Genomic DNA, 13,403 nt, shown 5'->3' with positions numbered 1-13,403 from the left:
CCCTAGAATGTCACACTTTTTTTAGAGGGACATCAAAATTATGGTCTCTATTTGGAAGGAGCAAAAAATTATGTGATGTTTTCTCAAAACCGCGTCTAAGGAAAACAAACTATGTATTCGTATGGAATAAACGTGGGATCGACAGTACCAATATAAGAAAACACAAAAACAAAGATAACTTATGCGATATGTCCATGTAGAATGGTTGTTTATGATATTGGGGTCATGAGAAACAAATGTAACTGTGATATCGGATGACGAATCAAATATCTAGCTCAACGTGCTTGTTTTTCGGATGTTTGAAACAAACTCAAAGAAGCATTAGTATCGATATATTTGACTTGCAATTTCATCTTTAACTAGCTTATCATTCATTGCTCATTGTCATCTCAAACTTTACAGATCATGGATGAGCTCCAAAGGTTTTTTTATTGCAAGTGGACCCACGTGTAGGCGTTTGGTCAGGTCATGGGTCTAACATAACAAGATCGAAACCGACATTCTATTAAAATGCTTCTCGGTTTCTTTTAAATATTCAAGAACATTAATATTTTTGGTTTTACAATTTTTTAGAAACATTCATGAATTTAAGGAGTGTTAGATATATATTATTCAGAAATATGTAAAAATAATCAGGACTTCTAAAAAATGTTCACAAGTTTCATAGTTGTTCATGATTTATTTTAAATACTCACGAATTTTAAATAATGCTTGCGGATTAAAAAATGCTTCTGAATTCTAAAAATGTTCATAAGCATGAAATTTTTTCCATACCGTCTATTTAAAAATTCTATTGAAATGTTCACAATTTTGAAGAAAACATTTATGAGTTTGCATAAATGTTCACAATTTTGAAGAAAACATCTATGAATTCTGCGAAAATGTTTTGTTTTGTAATTATTAAGCTCCTAGTGGATAGAGACCTGTGGAAGCTTCAAAGTTTTTTTATTCGAAGTGGACCCTGTGACATCCCGTATTACCATGAATGATAGACTACTCATATCAACAAGGTGCATTTTTCTTCTTCTGAAAGCGCATCCAAAAGAAACTTCATAGTTAAGCATGCTTGGGTTGGAGCAATTTGAGGATGAGCGACTGACTGAGTAGTTGATTCCGGATGCGCACGAGTGAGGACAAAGTATGCAGGAAAAGACCAGGGTTGGTCAATGAAACACTTCAACAAAACATTTGGTAATATTTTTTTCCATTTCAAGAATGTTTGTAAATTTGTAAAACTTTCATGAAGTTAAATCATGTTCATGTTCATGAATTTATAAATCCTTCATGAATATGGAAAAAACATGTTCATGAGTTTTATAATTGCTCATGACTTTTGAAATATTTATGTATTTATTACAATGTTTGTAAAGTTTTAAAATGTTCATGAACATGAAAAATCATCAGGGATATTTAGAAATGTTCACAAATTTGGAGAAACCATTTATGATTTCAAATAATTGTTCAAGAATTTAACTTATGTTCCCCAATATTAAATATATTTCTAACTTTGGAAAATAAAACATGAAAACAGATATAGAAAAAATAAAGAAAATATTCAAAGAACCTTTGAGAAAGTCTGGATAAAAAGGAGCTTCTAAACTCTTCTGAGAAAGCATAGACCGGGACGGCGGCCCGTGGGCAGTTTGCAGTCGCTCTACTGGGTCACGGTGATACCCGGTAGTAACTCTGGATGGGCTACGTACGATGTTAGTAGGCTGGTAATTCTGCCGGCCCACGTGCAGTTCGCAGTCGGCAAAGCCCACTTGACATTCCTACGTAGCCCATCCAGAATTACCAGCCCACGTTTCACCCGTGACCCATCACCAGCACGCTCCTCCTCACTCCTCACTCAGTCCCCACAGGGACCAGTCCAGTCCACTCCGCTACACTGACAGCACGACCCAGAGCCGGCCAGCCCCACACCGCAGCGAGCACACACCTGCCGCCGCCGGTAGCCCACGCCCCAGGTGCTCCAGGCCGCCCTCGCCACGCACACAGGAAGGCAAAAATAATAATAAAATATGCAAATAAATACGCATTAAATACGTAAAGAAATACAACAATATACGAAATAAATAAATACGACATCAGCGTAGGGAGGGGTAGGGCGTAGCGCAACGCCGCTTCTCCTCTTCCATTTTTGTTCATCTCTCATCTCCTCCTCACGCACGCACGCGCACACACACAGCGACACTCCGCTCCGCTCCGCTCCGATCACTCCACACCTCACCCCCCCACCCCAGCTCACGCCCGCCGCCCCACCCCACCCCCACCCACCCCGCCGCCGCCGCCGCTCCCCGTAGATCCGATCTGCCCCGACCTGACCGACCGCCCGCCGCCCGATCGGATCCGGCCCGAAGGTGAGTGCCCGAGATCGCTCGCTCGCTCGTCGGATGCGGATTTGAATCTGAGCTCTCTGCGTGCCGCTTCTAGGGTTTCCGCGGTTGGCTCATGGTTCACGATGGCGCCGTGAAGGACCAGCAGCAGCGGGAGCAGCAGCAGGAGGAGGAGAGGTCGCCGGATATCCCCGCGCCTTCTGCATCTGCGGTGACGGAGGCCGAGTCCGGGGCAGCGGAGGCGGGGGCGGCGAGAGCGGCGGAAGCGGGAGCGGGGGAGGGGGAGGCGGCAGTAGGAGCGGGGCCGTCCAAGCCCGGGAGCGACAAGCGGCTGGGCGTGCGGCACCCCGTCAAGTACCGCCGGTTCCGGGCCAAGGGGAAGGCGATGGCGGAGCCCGGGGTCACCCCCGCGCACCAGCCGCTGGAGGAGGAGCTGGAGTTGGAGGAGGGCGAGGGGGAGGTCGAGGAGGAGGCCTCCTCGCCCGAGCGGGAGGTGCGGGCAGGCGTCGTGGAGGTGGAGGTGGAGGTGGAGATGGAGGTGTCCTCCGCAGCAGTAGAGATGGATGTGGAGGAGGGGGCCGGCATGGACGTGTCGCCGGCTGCGGCCGTGGCCATGGTGGACTCGGAGCACTCATCCGAGGAGGAGGAGGAAGAGGAGGTGTCGTCATCGCCGGTGCTGGCGCTGCCGGAGCAGGCGAGGAGGAAGCAAGGGGCTGCTGTGGTGGCTGCCGTGCCGGCTCTGGTCGTGCCCAAGGACCAGGACCTGGAGAAGGAGAAGAAGGAGAAGGAGAGGCAGAGGGAGAGGGAGAGGGTCGACGAGGTCGGCTACATGAGTGGCGGCTGCAAGAGGTAATGCTCGCTCGCTCCTCGGTTTCGTTTGCTTCGCCGATTGCGGGTGCTCGCATCTGTTGGCGCGAAGCACCGTTGGCCTGTTTGATTCAAATGCTCTACATGTGCAGCTTGTGTTCTCATGTATTTAATGCAAGGCGGTGCGGTAGAGCTTAGAACGTAATTGCATGACCATGTGTTTGTGATGCAGAATGTAGCTTTCGTGTGTAGTTTGTTAGCTTGGTGGTTTACTCTGTGGGATTATGAAGGTGTGTTTGGTTACGAGTTACGACTCAACTAGCCCTAACAATTTTGGCATCACCATAGATTTTTTGAGAGCTGAAGTTTACGTGCGATTTTTAGCTGCTCCCATGCGAAATGGAAAGAAATGATTTAATGAAAATACCGGTAAACGACAATTTAGATTCAATCATTCAATACTGAAGGCCGCGGGTGTACCTTGGCAATACGTCCGTGCTGCCCTTTTCTGGCCAGAATATTCTAGTACTCTCCCTATTTAGAACTATGTATTGTTCCAGACTTGTGATGAACCAGGACATCAATTTTACGGAACCAACATAAATTCGAGAACTCTTGTGCGATTTTTCCTACTGGCGGTAGCATCCATTGAACCTGTTGCATAGTATGCACACATGCCGCAGCTAAAGAGTAGTGGATGCTCACTTTTAGTTTTAGACAAAGAGCAGTGAACAGGCATAATTGTGCTGCAAAGCATAATGTTGTATCTTTTCCTTAAGGCGTTAACAGTTGGTTGCTTGCTGGTTTTCATGGTCTGCTCCCCATAGGGATGCCATCTTCTGCAAAAGGAAAAATATGTTATTATTATTTTGACAGAAACATTATAGGAGGAAAATACATTATTATTATTTTGACGGAAGCGCAATATCATAATATAGAAGTTGCTTTTCAAACTGAGAATGATAGAACATGCTACCGTACCGAGATACATCTAAATTCTACAGTACTCTGTGAAACTACTATTTGGCCATACGAAGAATATAGCTTCACTAAAATGTTTCAATTTGATTTTGGCAAGTTATTCTCCAAAAAATTCAGCAACGTATCATATGGGAAATGATGTCTTGAAAAGGAACATTTGCTGTTAATACAACATTTCTTCATCATCAGATCTTAAAGATGCCCGTGCAATATCTAGATAGAAATAGAATATTGGCATGTCTTCATCATTAAGTGGGTCAACTACTCAACTCAGTATTACTTTCTTCAACCAAACCAACTTTGCTTGGAATTGTTGTGTGGGATCAGCAATCATATGCCTTTTTCTAGGGTAGCATGGCTAGTCCATCACGTCTACTTCATTTAGTTGGTGACTTGTCTACATTTTGCTCCCATTTTTACACCCATCATCCTCTCTTGTGACATCAATCCATTCCACATTGGTGATGAGCAGCTTAGAGTGTAGTTGCTGGAATCATGCATGGCCCAAAAGTAGAGATGAAGCGACTCAGGGTTCTGGAATAGTTTGATATTTCCTTATATAAATGTACTTTATATAATGCAGAACTTCATAAATCTTGAACTCATTTTGTAACAGCTGCAATTATCTTGTCGAGTTATGTTGGATTAATCGTAAAATAATGGTTCTAAAGATAATTTTCAATTGTGCAATTTTTATTTCTTTAAACATACTCCGTTCTAGTGATTCTATTTGTTGGTCCTGGTCTTGCTATTTAAAGAATATTGTTCAATCTCCTTCCTTGGATAGTTTGAGAAAAGTGGAAATTACCTTTCTTTGATTCAAGTTGCTGATCGCATACAACCCCATATTTATTAGACCTACAACTTCTAATTCAAATACATGCATCTAATTTCTGTTAACATATACAGATTATTTCTGTACTTTGAATAGACAGCCTTTTGGCTATACACATATGCTATCAGGATTTTTGCAAAATTATTTTACTTGTCTTATACAGGAAATTGTAAGTTTCTAAATTTTAACAGCAGGCATTTTGGATTTTGACTCATTTGCAGTGATGATGGAAGTTTGAGTTGTGGATATTCAAGTTTTAGAGGAAAAAGGGCAAGCATGGAAGACTTCTTTGACATAAAATCATCTAAAATTGATGATAAACAAATAAATCTCTTCGGAATATTTGATGGTCGGCGATTCTTTTTTCTTGTAGATTTCTCTTATCTTTCCTCAATGGTTCTATGTCTAAACCATTTGTTTTCTTGCAGGTCATGGGGGTTCACGTGCTGCTGAGTATTTGAAGGAGCACTTGTTTGAGAACCTCATGAAACACCCACAATTCATGTCAGATACAAAATTAGCAATAAGTAAGATTCTCTTTTCAAAAAGTAACTCGTATAATTTTGTTAATGCTATTTCCAACATTTCCTTGATATTTCATGTGTGGACTATCTAATTAGTGGTAACTCGCAGGTGAAACATATAAAAAAACTGATTCAGATTTCTTGGATTCTGAAATCAACACTCACAGAGATGACGGGTCAACTGCATCGACAGCAGTTTTGCTTGGAAATCATCTTTACGTGGCTAACGTAGGTGACTCTCGGGCTGTAATATCAAAGTCGGGCAAAGGTGATTGATTCTTATGTGCTGTACATTGATTAGTATTTGATTCAGCTAGATTTGTTAGCACATGCACAGCAGGGCCTAGCATGGTTACTGTACAATAATAGTAGGATGGTCTATGGTTCAGGGCACTTTCTTACCAGTTGTGTTTAGTTACGGTGTTGATGTAATCAAGTATTCAAGTATTTGTTTTGGAGGACTCATCATTTGGTGTTTATATTGTTATGAATGCAAATTAATGGTTGTTGTGAAATGCTAATTACTTTAAATAGTTTCCACCAAATTAAGAATAGTGACGTTTTCCATTTTGTGAAAATTTGTAGCACATGTCTCTTTTTACTGAGTTCAGTCATCATCGTCTTTTATTATTGGAAAGATCGGTGCCGTACACTCTAGGAAGGCACACATCACAGCTTTCCATTAGTTACTTGGTATATTTATGATGATCAATATGTAGTGGGTCTAATAATTTGCAACCAGTATAGTGGAAAACACTAACCTAGGTGCATGAAACATGTTTGTCAACTTACCACCACTGATCACTCTTCTTTTTCTGGAACAATTGTTGCTCATTTCATATCAACCTGGCTTTCTGATGAAGTTGGTTGTTGGACATGCACCAACTTGAATATGCCTAGCATAAGATCATTTGATTAACATTTAGTCCACATAGAGGTGTTTTGGGACTTGCTAAATTATTTCTTGATCTCATCCAAATTTCACTAACAAAAGCTTCCTTAAGCTTAGCAAATCAGAGGTCTTGATACTTGTTGCGATGTCCAAGGGACATGCTTACTTCTTTGGCACAGTGTGAATGTTAACAATCCAGATGTATATACCTGCTGAATTGTTGGTGAAATAGTGTTTTCTTATTCACAGCTATTGCACTCTCTGATGATCACAAGCCAAACAGAAGTGATGAGAGGAAACGAATTGAGAGTGCTGGTGGGATTGTTATGTGGGCTGGTAAGTCATGCATCCATCACAGAAGCACCAACTTGACTGAACTACATATGTTTATATTTGGATAACATTTGGGTAGTCTATCTATTTATTTAGCAGAAGAAATAACATTTTCTTGGAGTGTGGGGCTTGGAAAATCTGATAGTAGCAAATTGGCTTTTCAGGAACTTGGAGGGTTGGTGGTGTACTTGCAATGTCTCGGGCATTTGGCAACCGCTTGTTGAAGCAATTTGTTGTCGCGGAACCAGAGATTCAGGTAACTTGTGCTTGTATACTTGGTGTTTGTTTCTAGCCAAAAAATATATATATATTCTGTTTCATGGCTTATATGTCAAACTATCAGTGATCAAGGTCTTTTGTGTGACCCTTTATTAATTTGTCAGGAACAAGAAATAGATGATGAATTGGAGTTTCTGATTTTGGCTAGTGATGGGCTGTGGGATGTGGTTCCAAATGAGGTTAGTTGCTATCTACATTAATTGCTTGTTTAGAGGTGTACATATCCCTTTGTCCACAAGGTCTGCCAGAGTAGAATAAACTCAGTTGGACATAGGAGCTTAGTTGGATTTATGGCACATACGTAGCGGAGTGGTGATTTGTGAACAACAAGCAGTCAGGACTCGTTATGATTGCCATGCAAGTAATATGTGATCCACAAAATCATGGCAGTGTGCAGAATTTTTTTAACACTTTAGTGATCTAAAAAGTCTTATATTACTTTATAGAGAGAGTACACAAGATATAATTCCCTAATTCAAGAAAGCAATATCCATTTACATCTGGATTGATTGCTGCATAAATTCGTTTAACCTTGCTGACATTTTCCTTTATTGTGAAAGCCAAATACTTCCTCTGTATCAAAATATAAAACCTTTTTGCAGTTCAATATTTTGATACAGTGGGAGTAGCATTTAATATATTAAGCATCTTCTTTTAACTTTCATTTTACTGGTTTTACAAGAATGAGGATTATTAACATACGTTTTGCAGCAAGTTTCCGTGCTTTACATGATGCCACCTATCAAGTACTCCCTCTGTTCCGATTTACTCGTCGTGGTTTTAGTTCAAATTTGAACTAAAACCACGACGAGTAAATCGGAACGGAGGGAGTAAAACGTAGTGCAGTTGTGATTTTATTGTTTTTTCAAGGAATGCATTTGCGATTTTTGACTGGTAGAATCATTAAGTAGCCAACAGAATTGATCTCATAGTTCTTTTGGGCAACCTTTTGAAGGTTTTTCAACTAGTATCTGGTTATGTTACACTTGGTACTTGCATCTAAAAGCTTTTTCAGCCACTTGCCCTAGCCACGGCAGTCTCTACGTCTTCATTGTTGAAAACCTCACCGTGCGTTCACCTTTTGTCCACGCAGGACGCCGTCTCTCTCGTGAAGATGGTTGAGGACCCCGAGGCGGCGGCCCGGAAGCTGACGGAGACTGCTTTCGGCCGTGGGAGCGGCGACAACATCACCTGCGTCGTCGTCAAGTTCCAGCACAGCAAGACGGGCGGTGGTGACACCCCTCCGATCTCTCCCCCGGGCGATCAAATTTGATTGCTTCTATTCGTCCGTATACATGTTGTTGTTAGCCTTTAAAATTTACAGCAGCTGGATGGATGTTTTCTCTGTTGAATGAGTTGTATGTACATTGGCGGCTCGTACTAGATGACGACTCCCGTACATGGTGTTAACTGGTATACAAATTGTGGTGCTGGTTACATACAGTGGTACATGTGACTACTACTCCCTCCGAAAATAATCACGAGCTCTATCCCAAATACTACTCCCTCCGTCCCATAATATAATATAAGAGCGTTTAGCATAAGCAGCGGGAGTACATGTGACGAGGGCATGAGATACTGATTCGCTCCCATGACCACACATTGCACAGATTAATTCTGAGTAGGATGGTAGGATATTCTTGATCACTCGCCACCAGAAAACTCTAACCTCTGGCTGCACCTTGAGTTTCCACAACGCTTTCCACGTGCCAGCTTTTCCGATGAACTTGATGCATGTGCAGAATTTTTTTGCATCTTGTCCATCATTCCATGGAACGATGAGCTGGCTGAAAACAATCCTGATTTCTCCCATGCCCAAGACCAGATGTCCTCCCCAGCAATCCTGGGTCGTGGCATATAAGACTGGTTGTCACATCAGAAGGGGTGAATATGTCCCTAATAAGAGTTTCATTCTAGCATACAGTATCCTCTTCAATCAAATCAGCTCTGTTTGGCTGGGAGGCTTCGGCGTTGCCATTGGTGGATGTGCCACAGGAGGTGGCAGGGGCTTTCTGAGTACCGGGTCAGGCTGCTAGCGGTGGGCTTGCTCACAACCTATCAAGACGATGGTGTGGAATGTGCGTGGCTTAAACACACCGGCGCAGAGGCATGCGGTGTATCAAGTAGTGCTGGCGGCTAGTCCTAGCGTGGTGTGTCTCCAAGAGACAAAGCTTGAGCACATCACATCACAGTAGGCATTGTATCCCAATGCTTGGGGAGTAAATTTGACAAGTTTTATTTCTTGCCCGCGAATGGGACGCGGGGTGGTGTTCTGTTGGCTTGGGACCCAGTGTTCGTGCAGCTCTCCAATCCGCACTACACTAATAACACGGTGACGGCGCTTGTCAAGCCGGTCGGCGCGGTAGGGCAGTGGTGGATCACTGGTGTGTATGGACCGCAGTCGGACGCAGACAAGGTGGAGTTCCTCCAAGAGTTGCTTGACATCAGAGAGTTGCATGCGGGGCTGTGGGCAGTGGTTGGCGGCTTTAACTTAATTGCCAACCCTGAGGATAAGAGCAATAGCGCCATCGATAGGCGGATGATGTCTCGCTTTCGCTCCAAGCTTAACCTGCTAGAACTAAAAGAGTTGTATCTTAACGGAAGGCGTTACACTTGGTCGAATGAGCGCGGCCATGCAACGTTGGAGAGGATTGACCACGTCTTCGTCACCGTGGACTGGGAGGCGCTGTACCCTACTTGCCTTCTGTCAGCTTTGGGGACAGCTGTTTCGGACCATTGCCCTTTGCTGCTTGACCTGCATGCGGATTTTCACGTGGGGAAGCGATTCCGTTTCGAGTCCTTCTGGACGAAGGCCGAAGGTTTCTATGATGTCGTGGCCGAGGCCTGGGCGTCTATGTCTTCCGAAGGCAACCCCTTCGTGGTTTTGGATAGGAAGCTGCGAGCAACGGCAAGGAAACTGCAAAGCTGGAGTGATCGGTGGATAGGGAATGTCAAGACTCAGATTTCTCTCGCGCTCGAGATCATCAAGCAGCTTGACGTGGCTATGGAAGGAAGGGAGCTCTCCCCAGCCGAATTAGCTCTTCGGCGGGTGCTCAAGCGGAAGTTGCTCGGGCTTTGCTCTCTGGAGAGATCTATTGCACGCCAACGCTCGAGGATGCTGTGGCTCCGCGAGGGGGACGCCACCTCAGGGTTCTTCTTCCAGCATGCCAACCATCGGAGACAGAAGAATGTGATCATGGGGCTGCAGGTAGATGGCAATGTGTTGACCAGCCATGAGGAGATTGCGGGCGCGGTGGACAGCTACTACAGGCAGATTTTGGGTGTTGCACCGGACAGGGAGTTTAGCCTCAATTGGGAGGCCGTCCAGCTTCCCTGTCTGCATCTTGAGCACTTGGAGGTGCCATTCTCGGAGGAGGAGATCCTCACCGCAATCAAATCGATGCCGATGGATAAGGCCCCGGGCCCGGATGGTTTCACCACGCGTTTCTACGCCTGCTGCTGGGGTATAATCAAAGCGGATCTTATGCGAGCAATGGAGCGGTTCTATTGGGGTGACATTGTTGGAAATATGCCCTAGAGGCAATAATAAAATGGTTATTATTATATTTCCTTGTTCATGATAATTGTCTATTGTTCATGCTATAATTGTATTAACTGGAAACGTAATACATGTGTGAATACATAGACCACAACATGTCCCTAGTGAGCCTCTAGTTGACTGGCTCGTTGATCAATAGATGGTTATGGTTTCCTAACCATGGACATTGGATGTCATTGATAACGGGATCACATCATTAGGAGAATGATGTGATGGACAAGACCCAATCCTAAGCATAGCACAAGATCGTGTAGTTCGTTTGCTAAGAGCTTTTCTAATGTCAAGTATCATTTCCTTAGACCATGAGATTGTGCAACTCCCGGATACCGTAGGAATGCTTTGGGTATACCAAACATCACAACGTAACTGGGTGACTATAAAGGTGCACTACAGGTATCTCCGAAAGTGTCTGTTGGGTTGGCACGAATCGAGACTGGGATTTGTCACTCCGTATGACGGAGAGGTATCTCTAGGCCCACTCGGTAATGCATCATCATAATGAGCTCAATGTGACTAAGGAGTTAGCCACGGGATCATGCGTTACGGAACGAGTAAAGAGACTTGCCGGTAACGAGATTGAACGAGGTATTGGGATACCGACGATCGAATCTCGGGCAAGTAACATACCGATGGACAAAGGGAATTGTATACGGGATTGCTTGAATCCCGACATCGTGGTTCATCCGATGAGATCATCGTGGAACATGTGGGAGCCAATATGGGTATCCAGATCCCGCTATTGGTTATTGGCCGGAGAGGTGTCTCGGTCATGTCTGCATGGTTCCCGAACCCGTAGGGTCTACACACTTAAGGTTCGATGACGCTAGGGTTATAAGGAAGGTTTGTATGTGATTACCGAATGTTGTTCGGAGTCCCGGATGAGATCCCGGACGTTACGAGGAGTTCCGGAATGGTCCGGAGGTAAAGATTTATATATGGGAAGTCACCATACGGTCACCGGAAGTGTTCGGGGGTATGCCGGTATTGTACCGGGACCACCGAAGGGGTTCCGGGGGGTCCACCGGGAGGGTCCACCTGCCACGGAGGGAATTATGGGCTGTAGGTGGAAGGGAACCATCCCCTAAGTGGGCTGGGGCGCCAAACCCCCTAGGGCCCATGCGCCTAGGGTTTGGGGGAACCCTAAAGGGGGCGCCCCCCCTTGCTTGGGGGGCAAGCCACCTCCCCCTTGGCCGCCGCCCCCCCTCTAGATCCCATCTAGAGGGGCCGGCCCCCTTCCTCCTTCTCCCTATAAATAGAGGGGTGAGGGGAGGGCTGCAACACCACATCCAAGGCGCAGCCCCTCCCCTCCCAACACCTCTCCTCCTCCGTGCGAGCTTGGCGTAGCCCTGCCGGAGAACTGTCACTCCACCACCACCACGCCGTCGTGCTGCTGTTGGAGCCTTCTTCCTCAACCTCTCCCTCCTCCTTGCTGGATCAAGGCGTGGGAGACGTCACCGCTCCGTACGTGTGTTGAACGCGGAGGTGCCGTCCGTTCGGCGCTTGGATCATCGGTGATTTGGATCACGACGAGTACGACTCCATCAACCCCGTTCTCTTGAACGCTTCCGCTCGCGATCTACAAGGGTATGTAGATGCACTCCTCCCCTCTCGTTGCTAGTAAATTCCATAGATTGATCTTGGTGATGCGTAGAAAATTTTGAATTATTGCTACGTTCCCCAACAGTGGCATCATGAGCTAGGTCTATGCGTAGATTCTATGCACGAGTAGAACACAAAGTAGTTGTGGGCGATGATTTGTTCAATTTGCTTACCGTTACTAGTCTTATCTTGATTCGACGGCATTGTGGGATGAAGCGGCCCGGACCGACCTTACACGTACTCTTACGTGAGACAGGTTCCACCGACTAACATGCACTTGATGCATAAGGTGGCTAGCGGGTGTCTGTCTCTCCCACTTTAGTCGGATCGGATTCGATGAAAAGGGTCCTTATGAAGGGTAAATAGCAATTGGCATATCACCGTTGTGGCTTTTGCGTAGGTAAGAAACGTTCTTGCTAGAAACCCATAGCAGCCACGTAAAACATGCAACAACAATTAGAGGACGTCTAACTTGTTTTTGCAGGGTATGCTATGTGATGTGATATGGCCAAAAGGATGTGATGAATTATATATATGTGTTGTATGAGATTGATCATGTTCTTGTAATAGGAATCACGACTTGCATGTCGATGAGTATGACAACCGGCAGGAGCCATAGGAGTTGTCTTAATTTATTGTATGACCTGCGTGTCAATAAAAAATGCCATGTAATTACTTTACTTTATTGCTAACCGTTAGCAATAGTAGTAGAAGTAATAGTTGGCGAGACAACTTCATGAAGACACGATGATGGAGATCATGATGATGGAGATCATGGTGTCATGCCGGTGACGAAGGTGATCATGCCGCGCCTCGAAGATGAAGATCAAAAGGCGCAAGATGATATTGGCCATATCATGTCACTTTATGATTTGCATGTGATGTTTGTCATGTTTACATCTTATTTGCTTAGAACAACGGTAGCATAAATAAGATGATCCCTCACTAAAATTTCAAGAGATGTGTTCCCCCTAACTGTGCACCGTTGCGAATGTTCGTTATTTCGAAGCACCACGTGATGATCGGGTGTGATAGATTCTAACGTTCGCATACAACGGGTGTAAGCCAGATTTACACATGCGAAACACTTAGGTTGACTTGACGAGCCTAGCATGTACAGACATGGCCTCGGAACACAAGAGACCGAAAGGTCGAACATGAGTCGTATAGTAGATATGATCAACATGGAGATGTTCACCGATGATGACTAGTCCGTCTCACGTGATGATCGGACATGGCCTAGTTGAGTCGGATCCTG

At 44.9% G+C, this 13,403-nt stretch overlaps 1 protein-coding gene across 1 annotated transcript; it reads left to right on the top strand.

Annotated features, from left to right (window-relative positions):
* Positions 1–2,109: 2,109 nt before the first annotated feature.
* LOC123183316 (probable protein phosphatase 2C 52) lies at positions 2,110–8,424 on the top strand. The gene is made up of 9 exons (XM_044596098.1): positions 2,110–2,360; positions 2,434–3,185; positions 5,181–5,308; positions 5,388–5,486; positions 5,593–5,751; positions 6,625–6,711; positions 6,873–6,964; positions 7,092–7,166; positions 8,081–8,424. Exons 2-9 carry the CDS (start codon positions 2,452–2,454, stop codon positions 8,258–8,260), a joined length of 1,554 nt encoding a protein of 517 aa, XP_044452033.1. The 5' UTR covers positions 2,110–2,360; positions 2,434–2,451; the 3' UTR covers positions 8,261–8,424.
* Positions 8,425–13,403: the final 4,979 nt, after the last annotated feature.

This window comes from Triticum aestivum, chromosome 1D (genome assembly GCF_018294505.1).
Source record: "Triticum aestivum cultivar Chinese Spring chromosome 1D, IWGSC CS RefSeq v2.1, whole genome shotgun sequence".
Classification (NCBI taxonomy): domain Eukaryota; kingdom Viridiplantae; phylum Streptophyta; class Magnoliopsida; order Poales; family Poaceae; genus Triticum; species Triticum aestivum.
The sequence above is the reverse complement of the archived record's forward strand: the minus strand, read 5'-3'. Positions and strand labels throughout refer to the sequence as shown.